Source organism: Schistocerca gregaria, chromosome 8 (genome assembly GCF_023897955.1).
Source record: "Schistocerca gregaria isolate iqSchGreg1 chromosome 8, iqSchGreg1.2, whole genome shotgun sequence".
Lineage (NCBI taxonomy): Eukaryota > Metazoa > Arthropoda > Insecta > Orthoptera > Acrididae > Schistocerca > Schistocerca gregaria.
The window spans coordinates 203333564-203356185 of record NC_064927.1 but is presented as its reverse complement, the minus strand read 5'-3'; the positions used below and the strand labels follow the sequence as shown (position 1 = coordinate 203356185).

Sequence of the window (22622 nt, the reverse complement as noted above, 5' to 3'; positions counted from 1 at the left end):
TTCACCCAGTAACACAAAAGGAGGAGGCAGTTGTGCTATCAATGCAGCCAACACATGACACGAGACATCACCATCTGGCGGAAGATACAAACTGCAGACAGTAATAGGCTGACAGCGACAGCCTCTAAAGGTGTGTGAAGAGGTACACATTCGCTGTAGACAGAGTTAAGGATGTAGACGCAGACTCCACCAGATACCCTCTCATAAGCTGCCCGGTTCTTGTAATAACCCCGATACCCACGTAGGGCAGGGGTCCGCATTGCCGGAAACCAAGTTTCCTGTAGGGCAATGCAGAGGAAAGGGTGACTGCTGATGAGTTGGCGAAGCTCAGCAAGGTGGTGGAAAAAAGCGCTGCAGTTCCACTGGAGTATCGCTTTGTCCATGTCCGAAAAAGGCGTGAAGGGGCCGAGGAGGCAGATCACGCCACTGGGTCACCTGCTGCCACCGATGGAGGACCAGTACAATCTGCTCCCATGGTGTCCGAGGGTCCGGCGAGATCCAGGTCCTCAGCAGACGCCCGGATCTCCACCTTATCCTCAGACGCAGAGCCTGTAGGGAGCAGTGGGGTGGATGCCACCGCGTGGTCCTTGGCCTTAGAGGTCTTCTTCTTCGTCTTGTCTCGCTGGTCCTTGGGTTTCATTGGCTGGGAGGGCTCCAGTGAGTCAGTCTCCGGGACGGAGGAGGAGCGGGAAGCCCTGCGACCAGCCGCTGGTCTGCTTTTCTTCCATTGGCTGACGTCACCCTTCCCAGAGGCGGAAACCTGGGAAGGAAGGGACCCAAGGGACCCTTTCCGTGCTATTCGAGCCGGGGAAGTTTGAGGCTTCCCCAGCTTAGAAGTGGGGACTGATGTCCCCGATGGTTGGGGGGTTGCTACTCCTGAGGCAGGTAGTGCAGGAGCAGCAGGGAGTGAAGTGCCTCCACCATCAAGGGGGCAGGTGTAGCATTCCGGCTCTGAGAGGTGGCAGTCTGAGGGAGAGCTCATGGGGCCATAACAGTAGTAGCCGCGGCGTAAGAGGCAGTCATTCAAACAGGATGGAGGCGTTCGAACTTCTGCCTGGCCTCAGTGTATGTCAGGCGGTCCAGGGTCTTATACTCCACGATTTTGCGCTCTTTCAGGAAGATCCTGCAGTCCGGCGAGCAAGGCGAGTGGTGCTCTCCGCAGTTTACACAGATGGGAGGCGGAGCACATGGAGTATTGGTATGTGATGGGCGTCCACAATCTCGACATGTGAGGCTGGAAGCACAGCGGGAAGACATATGCCCGAACTTCCAGCACTTAAAGCACCACATCGGGGGAGGGATATATGGCTTGACGTCACAACGATAGACCATCACCTTGACCTTCTCAGGTAAGGTATCACCCTCGAAGGCCAAGATGAAGGCACCGGTGGCAACCTGCTTATCCCTTGGACCACGATGTACGCGCCGGATGAAGTGAACACCTCGCCGCTCTAAATTGGCGCGAAGCTCGTCATCGGACTGCAATAGAAGGTCCCGATGGAATATTATGCCCTGGACCATATTAAGACTCTTATGGGGCGTGATTGTAGCCGGAACATCCCCCAGCTTGTTACAATCGAGTAACCGGCGGGACTGGGCGGAGGACGCCGATTTGATCAAAACCGAGCCCGAGCGCATTTTGGACAAGCCCTCCACCTCCCTGAACTTGTCCTCTAAGTGCTCGACGAAGAACTGAGGCTTCATGGATGTAAAGGATTCACCATCAGCTCTCGTACACACCAGGTAGCGGGGCGAGTATGGTGCGCTGGCATCCTTAGTCTTTCGTTCCTCCCATGGTGTAGCCAGGGAGGGGAACGATTTGGGGTCATATGTAGTTGCGTTGTATTGAGCCCTGGAACGCTTAGAGACTGCTGGCGGCTGGCTGCCAGCAAGAGATGATGTACCACGCTTCATTGCGGGTCATCCGCCCTGATGCCACCTACTCCGACCAAGGGCCCTCCCCACGGGCGCCACCCAGCCTCAGCAACGACCACCTGGCAGGATGGCCATTGCCGGGAGTCCCAATGCCCCAAGGAGATAGGCATCTACTCCTTGGCATACGTGGGGAGTTAACGGCGCTGGCATCAGCAGAGCGATCCCTGTGTAGTCAGGGGGCTACAACCAACAGGGTACATGGCGGCCCCACCACAACGGACTGGCTACCGTGCTGGATTTCAGGTGATGTAGTCCAATATCGTCATTGGCGCATAAAGCGACACAGCATAGCAGACTGCAATAAACTGCACCCAAGAACAAATCCACGCCCAAGAGATGGTAGGTGAGTGGGACTGCTAAGCGATGACGACAAACCTGGCTAGAGATGGTAATGCATGATGGACACATCGCTCCTTGTAAGGCACCCTTCCCCAATCGGCTCGCTCTTCGGAAAATTTAGAAGGATGGAGGTCAAACCCGTTAGGGGACCATCTCACAAGGCCAAAACGTTTGAGACTCCTTTTAGTCGCCTCTTACGACAGGCAGGAATACCGTGGGCCTATTCTTACCCCCGAACCCACAGGGGGTAGAGATGGTGGGAAAAACCATTTGCCCCACCAGAAATTCATACCGATGGTTTTGTCATTGAAAAAATCAAAAGCCGTTGGCGATGCTCCAGGAGTGAAGAAAATCAAGACAGTGCTGAAGACACTGCTCAGTGAGACAGGTCCATGGATAACCACAACAGATGGCAAAATCATCAACAAAAAGGGAGCAGCAGATGCCTGGCAGGAGACAGGCCATGATAGGGTTAATGGCGATAGCAAATAGGATGACGCTCAGGACGGAACCCTGAGGCACACCATTTTCCTGAATAAAGGCACACCATTTTCCTGAATAAAGATATCCAACAAAGCAGAACCCACACACACTTTGAAAACTTGGTCTTGTAAAAATGCCCGAAGAAAACTGGGCAGGGGCCCACGGGAGCCCCAAGTGTGAAGAGTATGGAGGATACCAGTTCTCCAGCAGGTGTTGTAGGCCTTCTCCATGTCGAAAAACACGGCCATAGTCTGGGATTTCCACAGAAAACCATTCACGGCATGAGTGAACAAAGTAACGAGATGGTCAATGCCGCACACAAAATCCAGACTGCGCATTCATGAGTAAATGGCGAGATTCAAGCCACCATACCAGCTGGGCATGAATAATGCATTCCATCACCTTGCAAATGCAGCTGGTAAGAGAGATGGGGCAGTAACTAAAAGGAAGGTTTTTATCCTTACCGGGCTTAGGTATGGGTATGACCATGGCTTCACACCAGTACCAAGGAAATGTGCCCTCAGCCCAGATGCAGTTGTATGTGTTAAGCAGAAAGCACTTGCCCGCAAGAGAGATGTGCTGCAACATCTGAATGTGGATAGCGTTTGGCCCTGAGGCAGAGGACCGGGATGAGCTGAGAGCATGATCTAGTTCTCTCATAGTGAAGGCAGCATTGTAGAACTCACGATTCGGAGAAGAGAAGGGTATTGCCTGGGCCTCCTCCACTCATTTTCTATGGATAAAGGCAAGGTGATAGTGAGAAGAGCTCGAAACTTCAGCAAAATGGCGGACCAAAGTATTGGAGATAGCAACAGGATCCACACTGACATTGGCTGGAAATGGGAGAATGGATCTTGGTACCAGAGAGCCATCAGAGGTTTGCCCACGCAACAGAGGAAGGTATGGAACTGTTAAAGGAACTAGTGAATGAAATCCAACTAGCTCTTTTGCTATCCCAAAGAACTCGACGACACTTTGACGAATCTGTTTATAATGAATGCAGTTTTCTAGCGTAGGGTGGTGGTTAAAAACGTGAAGAGCACGTCTCCATCCACGAATTGCGTCGCAGCATGCCTCAGTCCACCAAGGGACTGGGACACAACGTGGTAAAGAGGAAGTGCGAGGAATGGAACGTTCAGCAGCAGTAAGGATAACGTTTGTAAGATGGTCCACTTGGTTATCACAACTGAGGAAATCTCGTTCTGCAAAGGTCGCTAGGGAGGAGTAAAGCTGCCAGCCAGCCTTAGTAAGCTGCCATTTTGGCATTCATGTGGATGGGGTAGGAGTCAGCAGATGGAGAGCACACAGGAAATGGTCGCTAGGCGTCAGAAAGAATGATGGGCATGCTGGGCAGTGCAAAAGGGGAATAGGTGTGCGGCAAGTCAGAAAGGAAAGTGGGTGCACCAGTGTTGAGGCAGAAGAGGTTGAGTTGGTTAAGAATGTCGCTCAAGAGGGCACCTCTCTGGCAGGTCCTGGGAGAACCCCAAAGGGGATGACGCGCATTAAAGTCACCGAGTAGCAAAAACAGTGGAGGTAGCTGCCCAAGAAGCTGAATGAAGTTGGCCCTGGTGACATCGTAGGACGGAGGTACAGAGGGAGGAAGTCAGGTGGGGAAGGAAGAGGCGAACGGCAACAGCGTGAAGACGGGTAGTCAGGGAGATGGACTGACTATGAAGGTCATCCTGTATAAGCAGCATGAACCTCAAAGCGGTCTTGAGGGCACAATTTCGTTTCCTGAAGGCAAAGTACAAGGGGTGCTGCGATGCTAGAAGCAGCCATAAATCCTCTTTGTGGAACTGAAGACCGCAAAAATACCATTGGAGGACAGTCATGAGGAGGAAGAGATGTAGGGGTGTCAACTCAGTGTCTGCCGAGGGAGAGCCGGTGGAGAGTCACTGCAACAGGGCACAGATGCAGAAGGATCCTGTTCCATGGGGTCAAGACAAGCACTGGTGTGCTTGTGCAGTCAGTCAGTGGAGCCCAACGCCGAAAAATGGTTGGTGGTGCCCACTGGTGAGACAAAGGCTGGCTGGGCTAAGCAACAACATGGCAACACTGTTAAGCAGAATCTTCAAGTTGGTGAATGGGGAAGACGGTTTGTCTTTAGTGGACTTCTTTGAGCCCTTCTGCTTAGAGGAAGACTTGGGTGTTGGTTGGCTGGAGGGACAGAGGAAGTCATCTTGGGAGTACTCCCTCTGGACGGAGGGAGGGTGTTGCTACCTTGACACTGGGCAATTTCACAACCTCAGAGCCAAATTTGAGGTCGCATGTCTGCGTAGCCATGACCTTCATGGAGCGAGGCATAACAAGAACTGAACTATAAGTGCCAGACGGGGGAACACAGGGTTTTCCGCTAGCGAGTAACTTGCAAGCTACTGGGTAAGGCACTTTTTCCTTTACCCAAATCTCTTGAACAGCCCACTCGTGTAGATACATGGGACAATCCCGGGACGAGGCTTTCCTTGCAGTTGATACAGTGGGGAGGAGGCAGACATTTGCCCTCGTGTGCAGCCCTGCCTCATATTACGCATTTGGCCAGGGTGTCGACAAGATGTTCTAGTGTCATTGTACCAATGACACTGGTAACAGTGCATCTGATTCGGAATGTACAGCCAGAGTGTGATGATTTCGTAGCCTGCTGTAATCTTGGCTGGCAGCACCATCCTATCAAAGGTGAGGAAAAGAGTGCAGACGGGCACAAGGAGTAATCAACCTTTGTCATGACACGATGAACGACAATGACACCCTGATCAGAGAGGTAAGATTGTATTTCAGCCTTGGTTAGACCATAAAGTAGTTTGGTGTAAATTACACCACAGGAAGAATTCAAGGTTCTATGTGCCTCGACATGAACAGGGTAGCTGTGGAGAAGTGACGCAGCAAGTAGTAGTTGTGCTTGAGCATCAGAAGCCGTCTCCAAAATCAAAGTGCCATGCCGTAAATGAGAGCAGGGTTTCACAGGGCCAGCAATGGCATCAACACCTTTTTGAATAATTAACAGACTGACTGTTGTGAAGGACTGACCATCTTCAGTATGTGATACCACAAAGAACCGCGGTACAGCGGGAAGAGTCTTCAAATCAGTAGCCTGAGGATAGACATGCAGCATGGAAGGGAAAAAGTGCTGAAAAGGCTGGGGCCCTGTGGTAGCTGGAGTGGTCTTGACAAAGGAGCCAGACAAAGTGTGTCTCACAACATAGTGCAGGGAGGGCTCTATAGGCGTAGTGACGCCAGCTTCCCTAAAGGAGTAAACCTCATACAAATCCTGGTCCTCCAAGTTGGGGGTTGGGCAAGCAGCTATGAACCCCTTCCTGTAAAAAAAATTCTTGTGCAGAAACCTCAGAGCAAAGAAGCTGAACGGATTTATGGACGACGACATGGTACTGTTAAAGGCAAACAAAAATGAAAAAATGATGTGTTTATTGGAACCTGGAACATACAATTGCTGCACAGGGTGGGGACCCTGAGGTCACTGCTAGATCAATTCAATAAAATCAAGGCAGGCATAACTGCCCTACAGGAAATACGATGGACTGGACATGGAGTGCTTGATATACGAAACTGGATAATTTTCTACCATGGTGCAGTGAGCCACCATGAATTTGGTACAGGGTTCACAGTAAGACAAAAATTTACATACTTAGTGAATGGATTCACTGGAATAACATCTAGGATCTCACATATGAGATTGAAGACCTGATTCTCAGACTACTCATTCATCAATGTACATGCACCCACAGAAGTATCAGATGACCAGGATTAAGACACCTTCTTTGAGAGCCTCGAGAGAACTTACGACAGATGTCGTGTGTACGACACTAAAATAATTATTGGAGACCTCAATGCACAGATGGGTAAAGAAGAAAATTACATCCCAGCAACAGGAAAGCACAGACTCCATGAATACACAAATAACAATGGCCGCAGAGTCATTCAGTTTGCATTGTCACATAACATGGCTGTAGGTAGCACTATGTTCCCATACATATGGGTACTTAAGCAACATGGTGTACCCCTGATCAGTGTACCTGCAACGAAATTGATCGTGTAATTATTGATGACAGGCATTCCTCAAACTTACTAGATGTATGAACTTACAGAGGAGTTAATGTCGATTCAGACCACTACTCTGTAATTGTGAAACTAAGAGCTTGAATAACCAATGGAAGAAAAGTCAAAGAAACACCTCAAAGTAAGTATATGGTATCACAGTTAAAAAATGAAGACATCTCTAAAACGTGCTCTGAGAAGGTCGCTGAGAATCTTGCATTATACACCCCTAGTGTAAGTGATAATCTGGATCAGGAATGGAACATTTGCAGGAATGCTGTCATTAAAGCAGCAGTAGAAGTGCTAGGGAAAGAAGGAAAACAACTGAAGAATTCCTGGTTTGATGAAGAATGTAAGTGAATAAGTCAGGAGAAAAATCTGGCATACAGGAAAATTCTTGAGAAATCATATACTCGTTTGGAAGTACAAAAGAATCAAGATAAAAGGAAAGAAGAGAAGAAACTGCATTGGAGAAAGAAAAGGGAATGGGAAAGAAAGACTAAAGAACTGGAGACAATTGGAAAAACAAATGAAGTTAGAAAATTTTATCAGAAAATTAATAATGAAAGAAGAGCATTGAAGCAGCACTTCAACCTGTGTAAAAGTAAAAACGAGACACAACTAACCAATGACCAAGAGGTATTGGAGAGTTGGGTAAAGTATTTCAGTGAACTTTTGGATACTTCAGAGTCCTCCATTGAAGATATCCCAGTCGCTCCAGAAGATGATGCCATAGTATCTCCCCCTTCCCAAGAAGAAGTGAACAAAGCAGTTGCCTGATTGAAGAACAATAACATACCAGGGACTGACAATAACATCTGAACTACTGAAAGCTGAAGGAGTGGAGCTAAATCATAGGATCTACAAGATTGTGTGCCTCATCTGGGAAAAGGAAGAGTTACCAGAAGAATGGAATATAGGGACAGTGCATCTGCTGTATAAGAAAGGAGATCTATTTGAATTCAGCAACTACAGAGGCATAAAACTTTTGAAGTACTATCAAATATCCTGTTTAGTTGACTTTCACCTACAAAAGAAGATAATATTGGAAGCTATCAATGCGGGATGCAGACCAGGAAAGTCAACTATAAACCAGGTATTTACTGTCTGACAAACAGTGGAAAAGACCAATTAATTCAATGTTAGTGTGCACCATTTTTTCATTGACTTTAAATCTGTATATGATACAATAAACCAGGCCAAACTTTATGAGGCCATGTGGGAATTTAGAGTGGCTGGAAAATTGGTGCGTTTAATAGAGATCACCCTAAAGTATCCCCAGTGTACCGTGCGAGTGCAGTCAAGGCTATCACCTCAGTTTACCACTTGAACTGGGCTAAGGCAAGAAGATGGGCTTTCCTGCCCACTTTTCAACCTGGCACTTGAAAAAGTGGTACATGAATTGGGTATCCAGACAAGAGGAACTATCTACTACAAGTCTGTACAATTGCTGGGATGCGCAGATGACTTGGATTTAATGAGCAGTACACTTAGAGATCTACAAAGTGCATTTTCAGCTCTAAAACTGAATGCAGAGAAGATGGGCCTGAGTATTAATGAAGGAAAGACAAAGTATATGTAAAATGGCACTAACCAACCATTACAGCTCACAATAACCCTTGATGGAATGACATTTGAGTGAGTGGAATGTTTCACCTATTTGAGGTCAAAAATAAAGCAAATGGCACCACCTTTCCTGAAATTATGGCTCGCATAAGGGCTTCTAATCGATGCTACTTTGGAATGTTGTGACATTTTAAATCCAGGCTTATATCACGAGGGACTAAGTGCCGACTTAACAAAACACTGACATACCCAGTACTTACTTATGGCTCAGAAACATGTACAATTACAAAGTAGGGTGAAAACAAACTGAGATCACACAAAACAAGTATACTGAGGAGGATTTTTTGGACCAATATATGAAAATGGGATCTGGAAAAGGTGAAGAAATGGCTAACTTTTGACTGCTACAAGGAGGATGATGTGGTCAAGTTTATAAAGCTGTGGAGACTGAGATGGGCTGTACATATAATGCAACTCAATGAGACAGATCATGCGGGGAAAGCCTGCTGCAGTGAACCTGGAAGAGGAAGAGCAAGAGGACGACCTAGGTTGAGATGGAGCGATGAGGCCGGAGAGAATGCTGCCAGAGTCTGTTGCCGTAACTGGAGGTCCACGGTGAAGTCCAAAGAGGAATGGCAGAAAATTCTTGAGGGGGCCAAGTCCCATCCCGAGATGTAGTGACAATGGAAGAAGGAAAAGAAAACTGTAGTTTGTGTGTTGTTGTACGTACTTTTTTTTCCCCAAAATATCACCAGAGTCTGCATAAAACTGTCACAAAGTGTGGTACATAATATGTGTTCAACTAATTGTATTATGAACATACTAAGAGAAATACTGTTGGTTCACAGTTGACTGTAAGAGGTTTGCCAACTGTTTAAGATTCAACAACTGTATTTTAGACAGAGACAAAAAGAACAAAATATGGTCACTAATATCAATCAATATCACACACTATTAATATGGTAAAACTCAGGAACAAGGAATCAAAAATCTAGGAAATTAAAATAAGTCATAAAAATAAGGGAATAACGTAAGTGAATCAGTCACATATGTAGGATTATGCCTGTAAAAGAACTTAAACCAAAATACGCATATTTGTGTACCTGTCCAGTACATTACGTAGCTTTGCATTTGTAAAGCGAATATGTAGGGACTTCAGAAAGTAAGTTACATATGTTGTCCCACTCTAAGACCATTGCACAAAAAGAGTAGTACATTGTCTGACAAGTTCGGGGTGTCCTGCAGAGACAGTTCTGCTGTGGTACAGGTAACAAGTGCATCACAATGTGAGAGTGAAGGGGCACAGCAACTGGAAATATACTCGAAGACTGAAGTATTCGGGTGCACTACAATTATTGTGCAAAAAAATGTCAGACTGGGTTGTGTCAATCAGGAATTCCAGATCTTCAACCATGCAATTTCAATATTTTCATCAAGCTGAAAGAACATTTGGTGGGGGGAAACAGATTTTTCAATGATGAAGATGTTCACATATTGGTTCTTGAATGTTTCCATGACCAAAGAGTAGATTTCTATCATCATGGAATAGGACTGGCAGAACATTCCAAGCACGATTTACAGAGACTATGTCAAATAACAATCTCACATGTCTGTGTCACTTTGAAGTGTAGTGCAGCATTCAGTAAAAGTTACTTGCCTGTCATAATAATGTGCAACATACTTTTCCAAGAACTCCCCCTCCCCCCCCCCCCCCCCCCCCCCCATATACCCAATACTTAATTTTGTGCTTATTGTATGTTGATGAAAATGATTTGCTCTGACTCCCCAATATATGAGAATGAAAATCTTCAACGGATTAAAAGAAAATAACAGTCTAATTACGTATATCTGAAAACAAAGACGATGTAACTTACCAAACAAAAGCATTGGTATGTTGATAGAGACACAAACAAATGCAAACACACACACACAAAATTCATGCTTTCGCAACCCATGGTTGCTTCATCAGGAAAGAGGGAAGGAGAGGGAAAGATGAAAGGATGTGGGTTTTAATGGAGAGGGTAAGGAGTCATTCCAATCCCGGGAGCAGAAAGACTTACCTTAGGGGGAAAAAAGGACACGTATACACTCGCTTGCTCGCTCAACTCAATGACACACACACACACACACACACACACACACACACACACACACACACACACACACACACACACACACACACACAGACATACGTAAAGGCAAAGAGTTTGGGCAGAGATGCTGCCTCTGTACTTCCGACTCGACTGACAGGTGCTCAGCTGCCATGGAATGTAGCATGCTCACTACAAAATCAAGTGCAGACTCCACACGCAAGCAGTGAGAATCATAAACAACTCTGCACAGTCTGTGTTCCTGTCCACAGCAGTTTACTAGATGCACATGAAAACACTGCCACTTTCTTAATGCAGCCTATTGAGCCACTTAGTGAGTGTCTGTAACAAAACGACAATGGAATCCCATTGAGTGAGGTAGCTGTTGCACTAGAAGTAAACACACTGAAAGCCTGGTGTAATACTGGATCCAATACGACTTTAAGAAGCCAGTGGCTCTATACCAATAAGCACTCAGAATCATTTCAAGTAGATATCAGTACAACGGTGTTATTAATCAAAATGGAAATATATTACAAATGAGGTTCACCACAGTTGTCAGTCTGGCCACCAATTGACTTTGTATAGCAAATACAGATACCAATAGTGTGTTCAGAAATAAAGCCAGTTACAAGTGGTACAAAACATTCATAGTTTGGTGGGGTCACAAATAGAACTGGTGAATAAATTTGGATTTGACACATTCAGTACTTTTCGGTTTATTGCACAAGAGAGAATTAATTTATTGGAACACACCACTCCTCACGTTAAAAGAACATTGCAAGGAATTTAAAAAACTATATGAAGCTTGTGTAAAAAAAAAAAAAAAAAAAAAAAAAAAAAAAAGGAAGAAGAAGAAGAAGAAGAAAATAGCATGGTGGGAGTAGGGAGAGGTGGGAAGGTGGAGGGTGGAGGGGGAGGGAGAGGGAGAGGGAGAGGGAGAGGGGGGGGAGGGAGAGGGGGAGAGAGAGAGAGAGAGAGAGAGAGAGAGAGAGAGAGAGAGAGAGACGGGGGGGCGGGGGGTGGAGAGAGAGATGCCATATATCGACTTTGAACAATATTAAATAATATTTTATATAGTTTATTTAGATTCTTAAGGGTTTGAATATTCAGTCGCTCGAAGTGACACAGATACTGCTTCCCACAGCAAGCATAGTGACAGGTGCGAACAAGTCATTGCTAAGAAACAACTGGCTGTCTCCTTCACAGCCAATGGCTCCAATGCTATGGGCTGTTCTGCAAAGTAACTTACTGCAGTAAAGTTATCACGTATTGTGTTGCTTGAGGCTTTCCCGACGGACATGTTGTATATATGGTTCTCGGATGAGACGCCGGATGTCATAGTGAAAACTCCACAATTTTCGTCAGCGCAACTGGCCGACATCTTCAGGTGCGACGAACACACTGCTAAGGCAAGGACCGGGGCCCCCTATTTATGCCAGTTTAGGCAGGAAGTGCGCATGCGTTGAGGCGCCAAATTCGATGGCCAATAGCGACGATATCAACTGATAGCTGGAAGGACAGTAACGCCACCTACAGGATGAAGAACCAAATACTTCGGCGCACGCGCAGAGGCTGCCGCCACTGCTCTGCGCTGCCATCGGCCGCCCCAGCGACCTCTGACGGAAGCCGCAAGCAAAACTGCGCGTCCACGTAGGCGCCTTGTTTATTCTCCCGTTGTCAACAGAATATTCATGTATCGCGTATTGACTCACATTGTTACACACTCAATATCTGACACTGTCCACACCTCTTATATATATATCTTACTAGGTCCATGCATTTTGATGGTTGTTATGTCTCACTGATGAGATTTGCAACTCTTAATCATTTACTTACTACCAATGGTGTGTACAAGTATGAAATTACATTAACACCTGACCATTTCTTCTGGCTGCTTAACTTTTTTTTCTTCTTCTTTTTTTGCAGCCTGTATTTACTTATAGCAGCTGGCTTGTTAAGGAAATTTTTGTGTTTATACTAATGTAGGCATATTACAAGATGCAAATCAGCTCAGGAGGAGCAGATACAGACACAAACAATGATATTACTAGAATACCATAGGCTAAAGTAAAATCTGATGTACAAACATTCCAACCAAAACCTGTTCATATCACAGGAGTTGCAAGTAAGTGGCCAAAGAGGACCCTGGAGAAAACACAACATCCGTGGGGACCTGATAACTGGTGCAGCATTCATAGTAAACACACCTTTGGCTGCGTGCTGCTCAGATGACAGGCAGAGGCGTCGCGCAGGAAATGTGAAGAGCGACACTTGTGTAACATCCTGTCACTCCAGCAATATGGATACACACTCAGAGAGTAGCAGCAATGTTGTTTGTTCAGTATGTACTTGCACTGTTGGCAGCTGTGAGCCCAGAAAGTGATGGGGATGGCAATTAGTCTTCCATAGGTAATAAACACTCAGCCTGGCAGGCGGTTTGGCAGTTTGTCTCATCACTGAATTCCTTGTTACACCAATTCTTGAATATAACTGTTACTTCCCTTTCTGGACCAGGAGTTTGAAACTGATTTCATGTTGTTGTGTTAGGCATTTTGAGCTTTGCTGGTTGGAACTGATCGGGGCTTATGTTGCCTGCAGTTATACCATTAGCTCCCTACAGCGTTTTTGGCCATTGACTTGGTGTCGATTTGCCATTCCACAAGCTGCATTGTTTACAACAGTGACACATCTAGTTAGTGTCAGAGTATGACAAAAAGTTTTGGCACCTATCTTGGTGGAGTGTAAATACTTGTCAGTAGAGTTGTAAAACTACAGTAGGCTTCCATGAACTACTATAAGTAAGCATAGATTATGATTATTTTCCTGTGCTCACTAAGGCCATATGTGGGCATATGTGGCATACCTCATAATGAAGGATTTATTTATGTATGTGATCACTGTCTTACTAGACTCTAGTTTCAAAGAAAGTAGTCCCCACTGATGAGTTATTGCACCTTAAAAAATGTATAAATTATTCTATTTATTTCAGTAGTCGTCCATCCAAGAACTGTGGTAAGCAAGCTTACAACCATTATAACATTTGTTTTCGTTTTTTTTAAATTTTTGTTTGAATCATTTTTGGATGAATGAAGTACCACCCAGATGCCACCAGAGCAGTTCTGAAAGTGTTTCATTTTTGCATGTCTTCCAATTATATTCCCACTTCTTCTAGGTCCACATTTGGTTTCATGTACCAAGGTATCCTTGTTTTCAGTTTTGATTCAAAGATATTGAAGATGCATTTCATCCATTTTGAATCATGTGGCCATAAAACTGAACATTGCATTTGTGCATTGTGTCTGTAATTTCTTCTATCTTAGAATTTATTTTATGTTATAATTTCTTTCTAACACCAATAGCGAGGATGCTCATGCAACAGTTTGTAAGGGGAGGAGGATTGGCCTAGGCCTGGAGGTATGGAATATTTCCAATATTCTGGAAGTAGCTGTAAAAAAGATAGAGTTATGAACCAGTTAAAAACATACATAATACTGACTTTTAAATCATTTTCTTGAGAGAAAGACACTTAACTAGATTATTTTTTTCTTTGCCTGAGAACTGCACCAACGCTGGCCCCCAGCCATGGGGCCCTTAACCATTAGTAAACATATCTCGGAGAAAATAAGACAGAGCTGTAATGATGAATCGTAGTGTTTATGGAGAAGCAGTTTTTGTTGTAAATGTTTTGTGTCATTTGGAAAACTACTCCCGTGTTTCTGCTCTTGCTTCCAAGACTTATTTATGTAGCACTTTGGGTACATCCATGCGTCCAGGTATTTAGAGCTGTTCCCATATTTTATTGCTCTGAATCTTGTGTTTAACTAGCTTGTATTTTCCTTGACATCTGATATTACTAATGTTTTTTTTTTCCAGAAGTTATTTGCTAGACAGCTTGCTCTAGTACTTCTTTCAGTACTTTAATTTGTCTTGTTGCTTTTTCAAAATCTTCTTTTTTTTATGACTATATCATCTGCAAAAGCTAAATGGTCAGTTTTCCCACCATTCCTTTTAGTCCCAGTCTTTAAATATTTAAATATGTGAATTTTAATTACTTGCACCATTATTGTATTTTTTTTTTTTTTTTTTTTTTTTTTTTTCAGATACGAGTTGAACAAGAATGGTGAGAGTCTCTCTCCATGTCAGATTGCTGCTGTTATTTCAAATGCTTTAGAGAAACACCCAAGGTATTTTGTTTTGGACTTCGTGTTAGTCTGAGTTGCTCTTTATAATCCCTAGTAGTTTTCCAACAACCACTACTTCTGTCAGTATGTCAAGTAGTGTATCAGACCATGGTGTTGTATTCCTTTTTAAAATCTAGGAAGGGAAATAATTTTTGACTTTTTTTTATAGTTGTTTTGAAATGAATAGCGACAAGATCTTGTACATTACTTGGAGTATTAAGATGCCATGATAATTATTCATTTCTGTGATATTTCCTGACTTACAAAGAAGGATAAATGAAGACTAACTTCCAGACAACCTGTAGGTTCTCTTTTCTCTCATAGGTTTTCAGTGGTTTTATGTATCTGTTGGTTCTTCAGATGCTATATGGAGTCTTCTCCAGCAGTCTTGTCTCTTTCCAATCTGTGAGTAGTGTGTTTCACATCACTGCAATCTGAGGGAGGAAACAGCGCATTTTGGTCTCGTGTAGCTATTGTGTAGGAAGAAAAGATCAAAACCAGATCAAACTTTGCAGCTACAGGGTTGTCAGCAAATGACTGGGGCTATTGACTGGATACTAAATGTTTTTCTTTATTTCTTTCTTTCACATTCTGACTGTTAGGTGTATGATTTCTTCTTTATTTGACTGCTTCTTATGAAATTTGTTATTGGAATACTTGTTATGGCATCATTGTTTAAATTCCATAAGTTTATCTTCAATTAAGAGTATTTAAAAAAAGTTTTTAAGCTAGGAGTAATAGCTGATCACTTAATATCACAAAATGACCATCCAACAACACAGAAGCAGATTTAAAAATTCTTTAAACTAACAATAGCTTCTACCAGAAATGATCACTAGAACAGAATAATTTTATACAAATATCAATAGCCTGTGGGGAAAAAAAAATACCAAACACACTTTGTTATATAAAACTTTTTGCTGCCCCTACTCCCAAATACTACCATCGTCTCTCTCAAGTATCACATTTTCCACATAACTGTAACCCCTCCCTCCCCATTCTCTCTCTCTCTCTCTCTCTCTCTCTCTCTCTCTCTCTCTCTCTCTCTCTCCCCCCCCCCTCTCTCCACATATCTCTCTCTCTCTCTACACCTCTCTCTCTCTCTCTCTCTCTCTCTCTCTCTCTCTCTCTCTCTCTCTACCTCTCTCTCTCTCTCTCTCTCTCTACCTCTCTCTCTCTACCTCTCTCTCTCTACCTCTCTCTCTCTACCTCTCTCTCTCTCTCTCTCGGCATCTCTCTCTCTCTCTCTCTCTCTCTCTCTCTCTCTCTCTCAGCATCTGTCTCTCTCTCTCTCTCGGCATCTCTCTCTCTCTCTCTCTCTCTCTCTCTCTCTCTCTCTCTCTCTCTCTCTCTCTCTCTCTCTCTCTCTCAGCATCTGTCTCTCTCTCTCAAATATCTTTACCACACTATAATTTGCATAATGTATTATATAAAATTGAATTTCTACGTATGTTCCACTTACACACTCTCACTCATTCTCATTCATTCCACAACATATTCATATGGAATAAAAATTTCAGCCTTATGTCTGTCATAGTGTCAGAGTTAGAAGAAATTACCTAAAACACCCCAAACTGACACTTAGACTAAAAAACTCAGTTAGGAATAACAACAGTTTGTCTTTTAGTATCATTTGAAATCATTACTGGAGTTCACAAAATGTCATATTAATTTATTTCGATTTTCATATTACAAATGTTAACTACTTTTCATTTTCATAATATAAAATCCAGAAAAGATTATTATTTAATTAATATCTATTTGTACTGTTGTTGTATTTGAGCCCACTTTGCTGATGACGTATGTCTAAGTGTACTTGCTTTTGTAGAAAGGCAGCCAGAATATCGGTTTAAAATTTAGATCATTTTCTAAATTTTTTCCAGTATTAGTTTTCCTTTCATTTGGTTTTGTTAAACATTATATTGATATCTGCATATTGAAATGACGTGAATGCAACTGGGAATAGTGATTGGTGTAGGACAGTTTTTGTGCGAGAATGAAGTTTAACAATTGTTCTGATTGGCTGATCATGTTGATCAACTAGTGTTTAGCAGTTCCCGCACACTTCCAGGCAGTTATAGGCTGTGAAAGGAGCAGCATTCAGGAGTCGCTGCGTAGCTATTGAATGTGCATGTCACGTTGAACGTGTCTGCCTGCATAATGTGTAAAATGAAGAAGTTATTGGAATTTCGCGTCCCTATTGTATTGCTGTAGAGGCACTTGCATCTACAGACAGTTTTGTGAAGTTTGTAAGTTCTAGGATTGTTTTGTTGGAAAGATAAACGCGTGTGAACTTTCAGCCTTTGTAACGTTCCGCGTGGCATGTTTCGTATCCTTATATGGAATATTTGGCTAAAAATTTCTTTAATAGAAATCCACTGAAAAGGACTGACTGTGAAACTCAGATATAGTGGTAGAGTATTGACTGTGAAATCATACAGTTCTTCAGGTTGGACTTAAGTACATTTCTGGCTGTCTTGCGTGTGTACTGGGTAGCATGAACTGTGAACTGAGGACAGGGATGTGGGCTGATGGCAGATATTTTTATTTTTTTACTGAAATGGACTAAAAGACTCGTTTCAGAATTTTGACATTTTACTGAGAGAACAAAGCAACCACTTTCCACCCAAAAAGTATTATAAGAATTTACAGGATAGCTTGCAACCAGAGTTTACGTGGACTTTGCGACATAAGTATTGATGGTGTTTTCTTCAACACTGCTTTTACATCATCAGCACAGTACATATGTATGCAGAGACACAGGCTGGTGATCTCCAGCCATACTGAGGCAGGTGGAACTTTTGTATTGAACAGTATGATGAACGGCGAGTAACAGAGACCCGCCCTGCCGCAAGTGATCACTGAAGGACACGGAGATGCTGCATACTAGTGCGAGACAGCATTATCAGCACCTGCCAGTGTTTGTGAGTGTTCATTTCACTGGCTGGTTGAATCGTGGCCTGATGTTGGGCAACATGATAATAGGAGGGCAGGTAAATTCTTCTTCAAGCTTTCATTCGACCTACTCTAACCACAAAAATGGAGGATTGCTGTATTGTGCACCAAGGACATTGTAACATCGTAACCCCTTCACATCTGTGCCTATCATTCAAGAACAAGTTATGCACTCTCTGGCCTGCTGTGTTACCCAACATCATTGGTCAGCCACAGCTGGACTACAGAATTGCTTTCCCATGAATAGGCGGCAATTAATGTCACAACACAAACAGCTGAGTTTGGAGTGGTACTCTGACCAGGAAGCACAGACTGCTGATGAATGACATCAATTGCATGTAATAAATCACAGTTTGGCACTACCCTGGACAACCATCATTGGTGACTCTGGTGATGACCAGGGGAGAAGTCCCATTCTTCCGAAGTTTTGGAGAGATGCAGCAGTCTTACTCCTGGGATCATGGTATTGGAACCACTTTGTTATGACTCCATGTCACTGTTGGTAGTGGTTGATGGAACTAACAGCACAACAATGTGTCCTGGACATCCTGCATCCTCATAGACATATATTGCATACAGATTTGTTTTCTTTGGTGTACCTAAATACAGTACATATGTGATGAAAGTTTCAAATAGGAAAATACAGCATCGCTTAATATCTCTATACACATGCTATACAAAGTGCTCGACACATAATTTTAAAAAAGTTGATTTTTCATATGTGTTGTGAACAGACTTGTTATTTCTAACCTATGTTGTGGTTGCATTATAAACAATGGTATATGTATGTAGTTTACACATCAATTTTTATTTGTTTCCTGTTGTGCGCACGACTTTTTGATTATAATGTACGAGGTGCTACCCAAAATATCTGAGAAGTAAGTGCCGAAAAAGTGGGTTACGGCCGGAAAATACCCACGGTGGTTTAACAGCGCAAGTCGGAGAATGCTCAGGAAGCAAAGACAGTTGCACTCGCAAGAAAGATCAGGAGAATGAGGACAGCCAAAAGTTAGTAGAGATTCGTGCTGCTGTAAAAAGAGCGATGCACAAAGCATTCAACCACTACCACCATCATACCTTAGCAAAAGATCTTGCTGAAAACCCAAGGAAATTCTGGTAAGCGAGTCGAAGGCTGCCATCCAGTCACTCACTGATCAGTATGGCCTGGCAACGGAAGACAGCAAAACGAAAGCTGAAATTTTAAATTTAGCATTTGAGAAATCTTTCACGCTGGAGGATCGTACAAACATACTGCCGTTTGAGTCTCTTACAGATTCCCGTATGGAGGACGAAGTTATAGACATCCCTGGGGTTGTGAAGCAGCTGAATGGGTTGAAAATAAATAAATTGCCAGGTCCTGATGGGATTCCAATTCGGTTTTACAGAGAGTACTCTACTGCATTGGCTCCTCACTTAGCTTGCATTTATTGCGAATCTCTTGCCCAATGTAAAGTCCCAAGCGACTGGAAAAAAAGCGCAGGTGACGCCTGTATATAAGAAAGGTAGAAGGATGGATCCTCAAAATAACAGACCAATATCCTTAACATCGGTTTTTGCAGGATTCTCCAACATATTCTCAGTTTGAATATAATGAATTTCCTTGAGACAGAGAAGTTGCTGTCCATGCATCAGCATGGCTTTAGAAAGCATCGTTCCTGCAAAACGCAACTCGCCCTTTTTTCACATGATATCTTGCGAACCATGGATGAAGGGTATCAGACGGATGCCATATTCCTTGACTTCAGGAAAGCATTTGGATCGGTGCCCCACTGTAGACTCCTAACTAAGGTACGAGCATACGGGATTGGTTCCCAAGTATGTGAGTGGCTCAAAGACTTCTTAAGTAATAGAACCCAGTACATTGTCCTCGATGGTGAGTGTTCATCGGAGGTGATGGTATCATCTGGAGTGCCCCAGGGAAGTGTGGTAGGTCTGCTGTTGTTTTCTATCTACATAAATGATCTAAATAAAATAGAAAGAAACTTCCAAATGGGAAAAATATATTAAAAACAAAGATTCCAAGACTTACCAGGTGGGAAAGCGCCGGTAGATAGCCACAATGAATAAAACACAAACACACACACACACACACACACACACACACACACACACACACACACACACACACAGAATTTGAGCTTTCGCAACCGGATCGGACGAAGCAGCCACCGGTTGCGAAAGCTGAAATTCTCTGTGTGTGTGTGTGTGTGTGTGTGTGTGTGTGTGTGTGTGTGTGTTTTATTCATTGTGCCTATCTACCGGCGCTTTCCCGCTTGGTAAGTCTTGAAATCTTTGTTTTTAATATACATAAATGATCTTATGGATAGGGTGGATATCAACATGCGGCTGTTTGCCGATGATGCTGTGGTGTACGGGAAGGTGTCATCATTGAGTGACTGAAGGTAGATACAAGATGACTTGGATAGGATTTGTGATTGGTGTAAAGAATGGCAGCTAATTCTAAATATAGATAAATGTAAATTAATGCAGATGAAAAGGAAAAAGAATCCCGTAATGTTTGAATACTCCATTAGTAGTGTAGTGCTTGACACAGTCAGGTCAAATATTTGGGCGTAACATTGCAGAGCGATATGAAGTGGGACAAGCATGTAATGGCAGTTGTGGGGAAGGCAGATAGTCATCTTCATTTCATTGGTAGAATTCTGGGAAGATGTGGTTCATCTGTAAAGGAGACCGCTTATAAAACACTAATACGACCTATTCTTGAGTACTGCTCGAGCATTTGGGATCCCCATCAGGTCGGATTGAGGGAGGACATAGAAGCAATTCTGAGGTGGGCTGCTAGATTTGTTACTGGTATGTTTGATCATCATGCGAGAGTTACGGAAATGCTTCAGGAACTCGGGTGGGAGTATCTAGAGGAAAGGAGGCGCTCTTATCGTGAATCACTACTGAGGAAATTTAGAGAACCGGCATTTGAGGCTGGCTGCAGTACAATTTTACTGCTGCCAACTTACATTTCGCAGAAAGACCACAAAGATAAGATAAGAGAGATTGGGGCTCGTACAGAGGCATATAGGCAGTCATTTTTCCCTCGTTCTGTTTGGAAGTGTAACAGGGAGAGAAGGTGGTAGTTGTGGTATGAGGTACCCTCCGCCACGCACCATATGGTGGATTGCGGAGTATGTATGTAGATGTAGATGTAGAATTCCACTGTACTCGGTCAGACCAGTAGTAGTACGATGTTCCGCTGCCAGATGTGTCTAAGTACACATCTTAGCTACTGTGGCACAATGTTACATCACCTTTGGTGTATGTAGTTGTGAGATGCAGCGCACCTCATTAGCATGTGTTTCAGTGCTTCCGCAAATTGTGAAATGGATAACATGAAGAACCGATGGATTTGCATCAAATTCTGTTTGAAGTTGAAGAAAACTGCATCTGAAACGCACCGCATGTTGACAGAGGCATTTGGTGAGAGTGCTCTGAGCCAAGCAAGAACATTTGAACGGTTTATGCACTTCAAGGGTGGCCAAGAATCAATGGAAGATTAGAAACATTCTGGTCGACTATCAACATGCACAACACCAGAAATAATCATGAAAGTGCATGGGGTGATGCAAAAAGACTGAAGAAGTACAATTCGCAAAAGGCTTAAGGTACGTGTCAACAAATTCTAGTCAATTTGAACTGAACATGAGAGAAATTGCAGTGAAGTTCGCCCCTCAGCTTCTCAGCATTGACCAAGAAACTTCCGAATTCAACCATGCGTAAGGTGCAATAAAGTGTTCGAGAGTGTCCAAAATTTTTATCCAAACTTGTCACACATGCTGAATCTTGGGTCTACAGTTATGACCCTGAAACAAAGCAGGAATCATCACACTTCAAGGTTGAAAAAAGCTCCTCCCACTGGTAGGATATGAGGCACTGGCAGAAGTAAGGCTGTGAGGATGGGGCGTGAGTTGTGCTTGAGTAGCTCAGATGGTAGAGCACTTGCCTGAAAAAGGCAAAGGTCCCGAGTTCGAGTCTCAGTCTGGCACACAGTTTTAATCTGCCAGGAAGTTTCAAAGCTTGACAAGTTCGTGGCAATGTGAAGTCAATGCTGATCAGTTTTTTCAACATTCGGCAATAGTGCTCAAGGAGTTTGTCCCGCCTGGTCAGACTGTCAACAGGCAGTTTTACTGTGAAGTTTTGAGGCGACTGATGGAAAATATTCAGCACAAATGGCCAGAGTTGTGGAAAAGAAAGACAGGTTGGTGCACCATGACAACGCACCTGCACACACCTTGCTTGTTGTGAAGGAATTCCACACCAAATACAACAAGCAATGGTCCCCCACCCTCCCTGCTAGCCACAGCTAGCCCTGTGTAACTTCTACCTGCTCCCAAAGATGAAAATCACATTGAAAGGGCAATGTTTTGACTTTGTTGAAGATATCCAAGAGGTATCCCAACAGGTCCTGAACACCTTTAACTCTGTGGACTTCCAGAAGGACCTCCAAAAATGGAAACAACACTGGGATTGTTGCATACATGCCCGATGTGACCTAGGTCATTAGAACCTAAGAATAGTTTTCCAATTTTTAAAATGAAATTCTCAGATACTTTGAGCAGCATCTCATATGAATTAACCCCTTTCCCACTTTTCTCCTGGAACTTTTTGATGATTTTAATCTGTTGGTTTGAAGACAATCTGAGACACAGATTTCCAAATAAAACATTATTTACATCAATACTCAGCATGTTGCTGAATTAGTTTTTAACTGGAAGAATGTGAACTATTCAGCAAATTTTGTTCGCAGAATTTGCTACACCTGGAGAGTTGCAACAGTACACAAAGAAGATACAAACCTGAAATATTGGCGAAGCTCTCATACACAACTATTTACTTGCCTGTAAGGATAACTTGTGGTATGGGAAACGTGGAGCCATAGCGTTTGTTAAACCGTTGTGCTAGATGTTGGGTCAGCTGTAAATGTTGCACCTGATCTTCTCCCACTGGTACATGAGTTGCCCTTAAAAAGGGAAAATAATGACGTTCCAGGTTTCAGAAATAAACT

At 43.4% G+C, this 22622-nt stretch overlaps 1 protein-coding gene across 2 annotated transcripts in view; it reads right to left on the bottom strand.

The window, feature by feature from the left end:
* The window catches only part of LOC126285415 (tryptophan--tRNA ligase, mitochondrial), a 52847-nt gene that overhangs the window by 9700 nt on the left and 20525 nt on the right, over window positions 1-22622 (bottom strand). For both annotated transcript variants that reach the window (XM_049984777.1, XM_049984776.1), the window contains one exon: window positions 22456-22577. In XM_049984777.1, the coding sequence (XP_049840734.1) occupies window positions 22456-22577 (122 nt within the window). The remainder of the gene's footprint in view (window positions 1-22455; window positions 22578-22622) is intronic.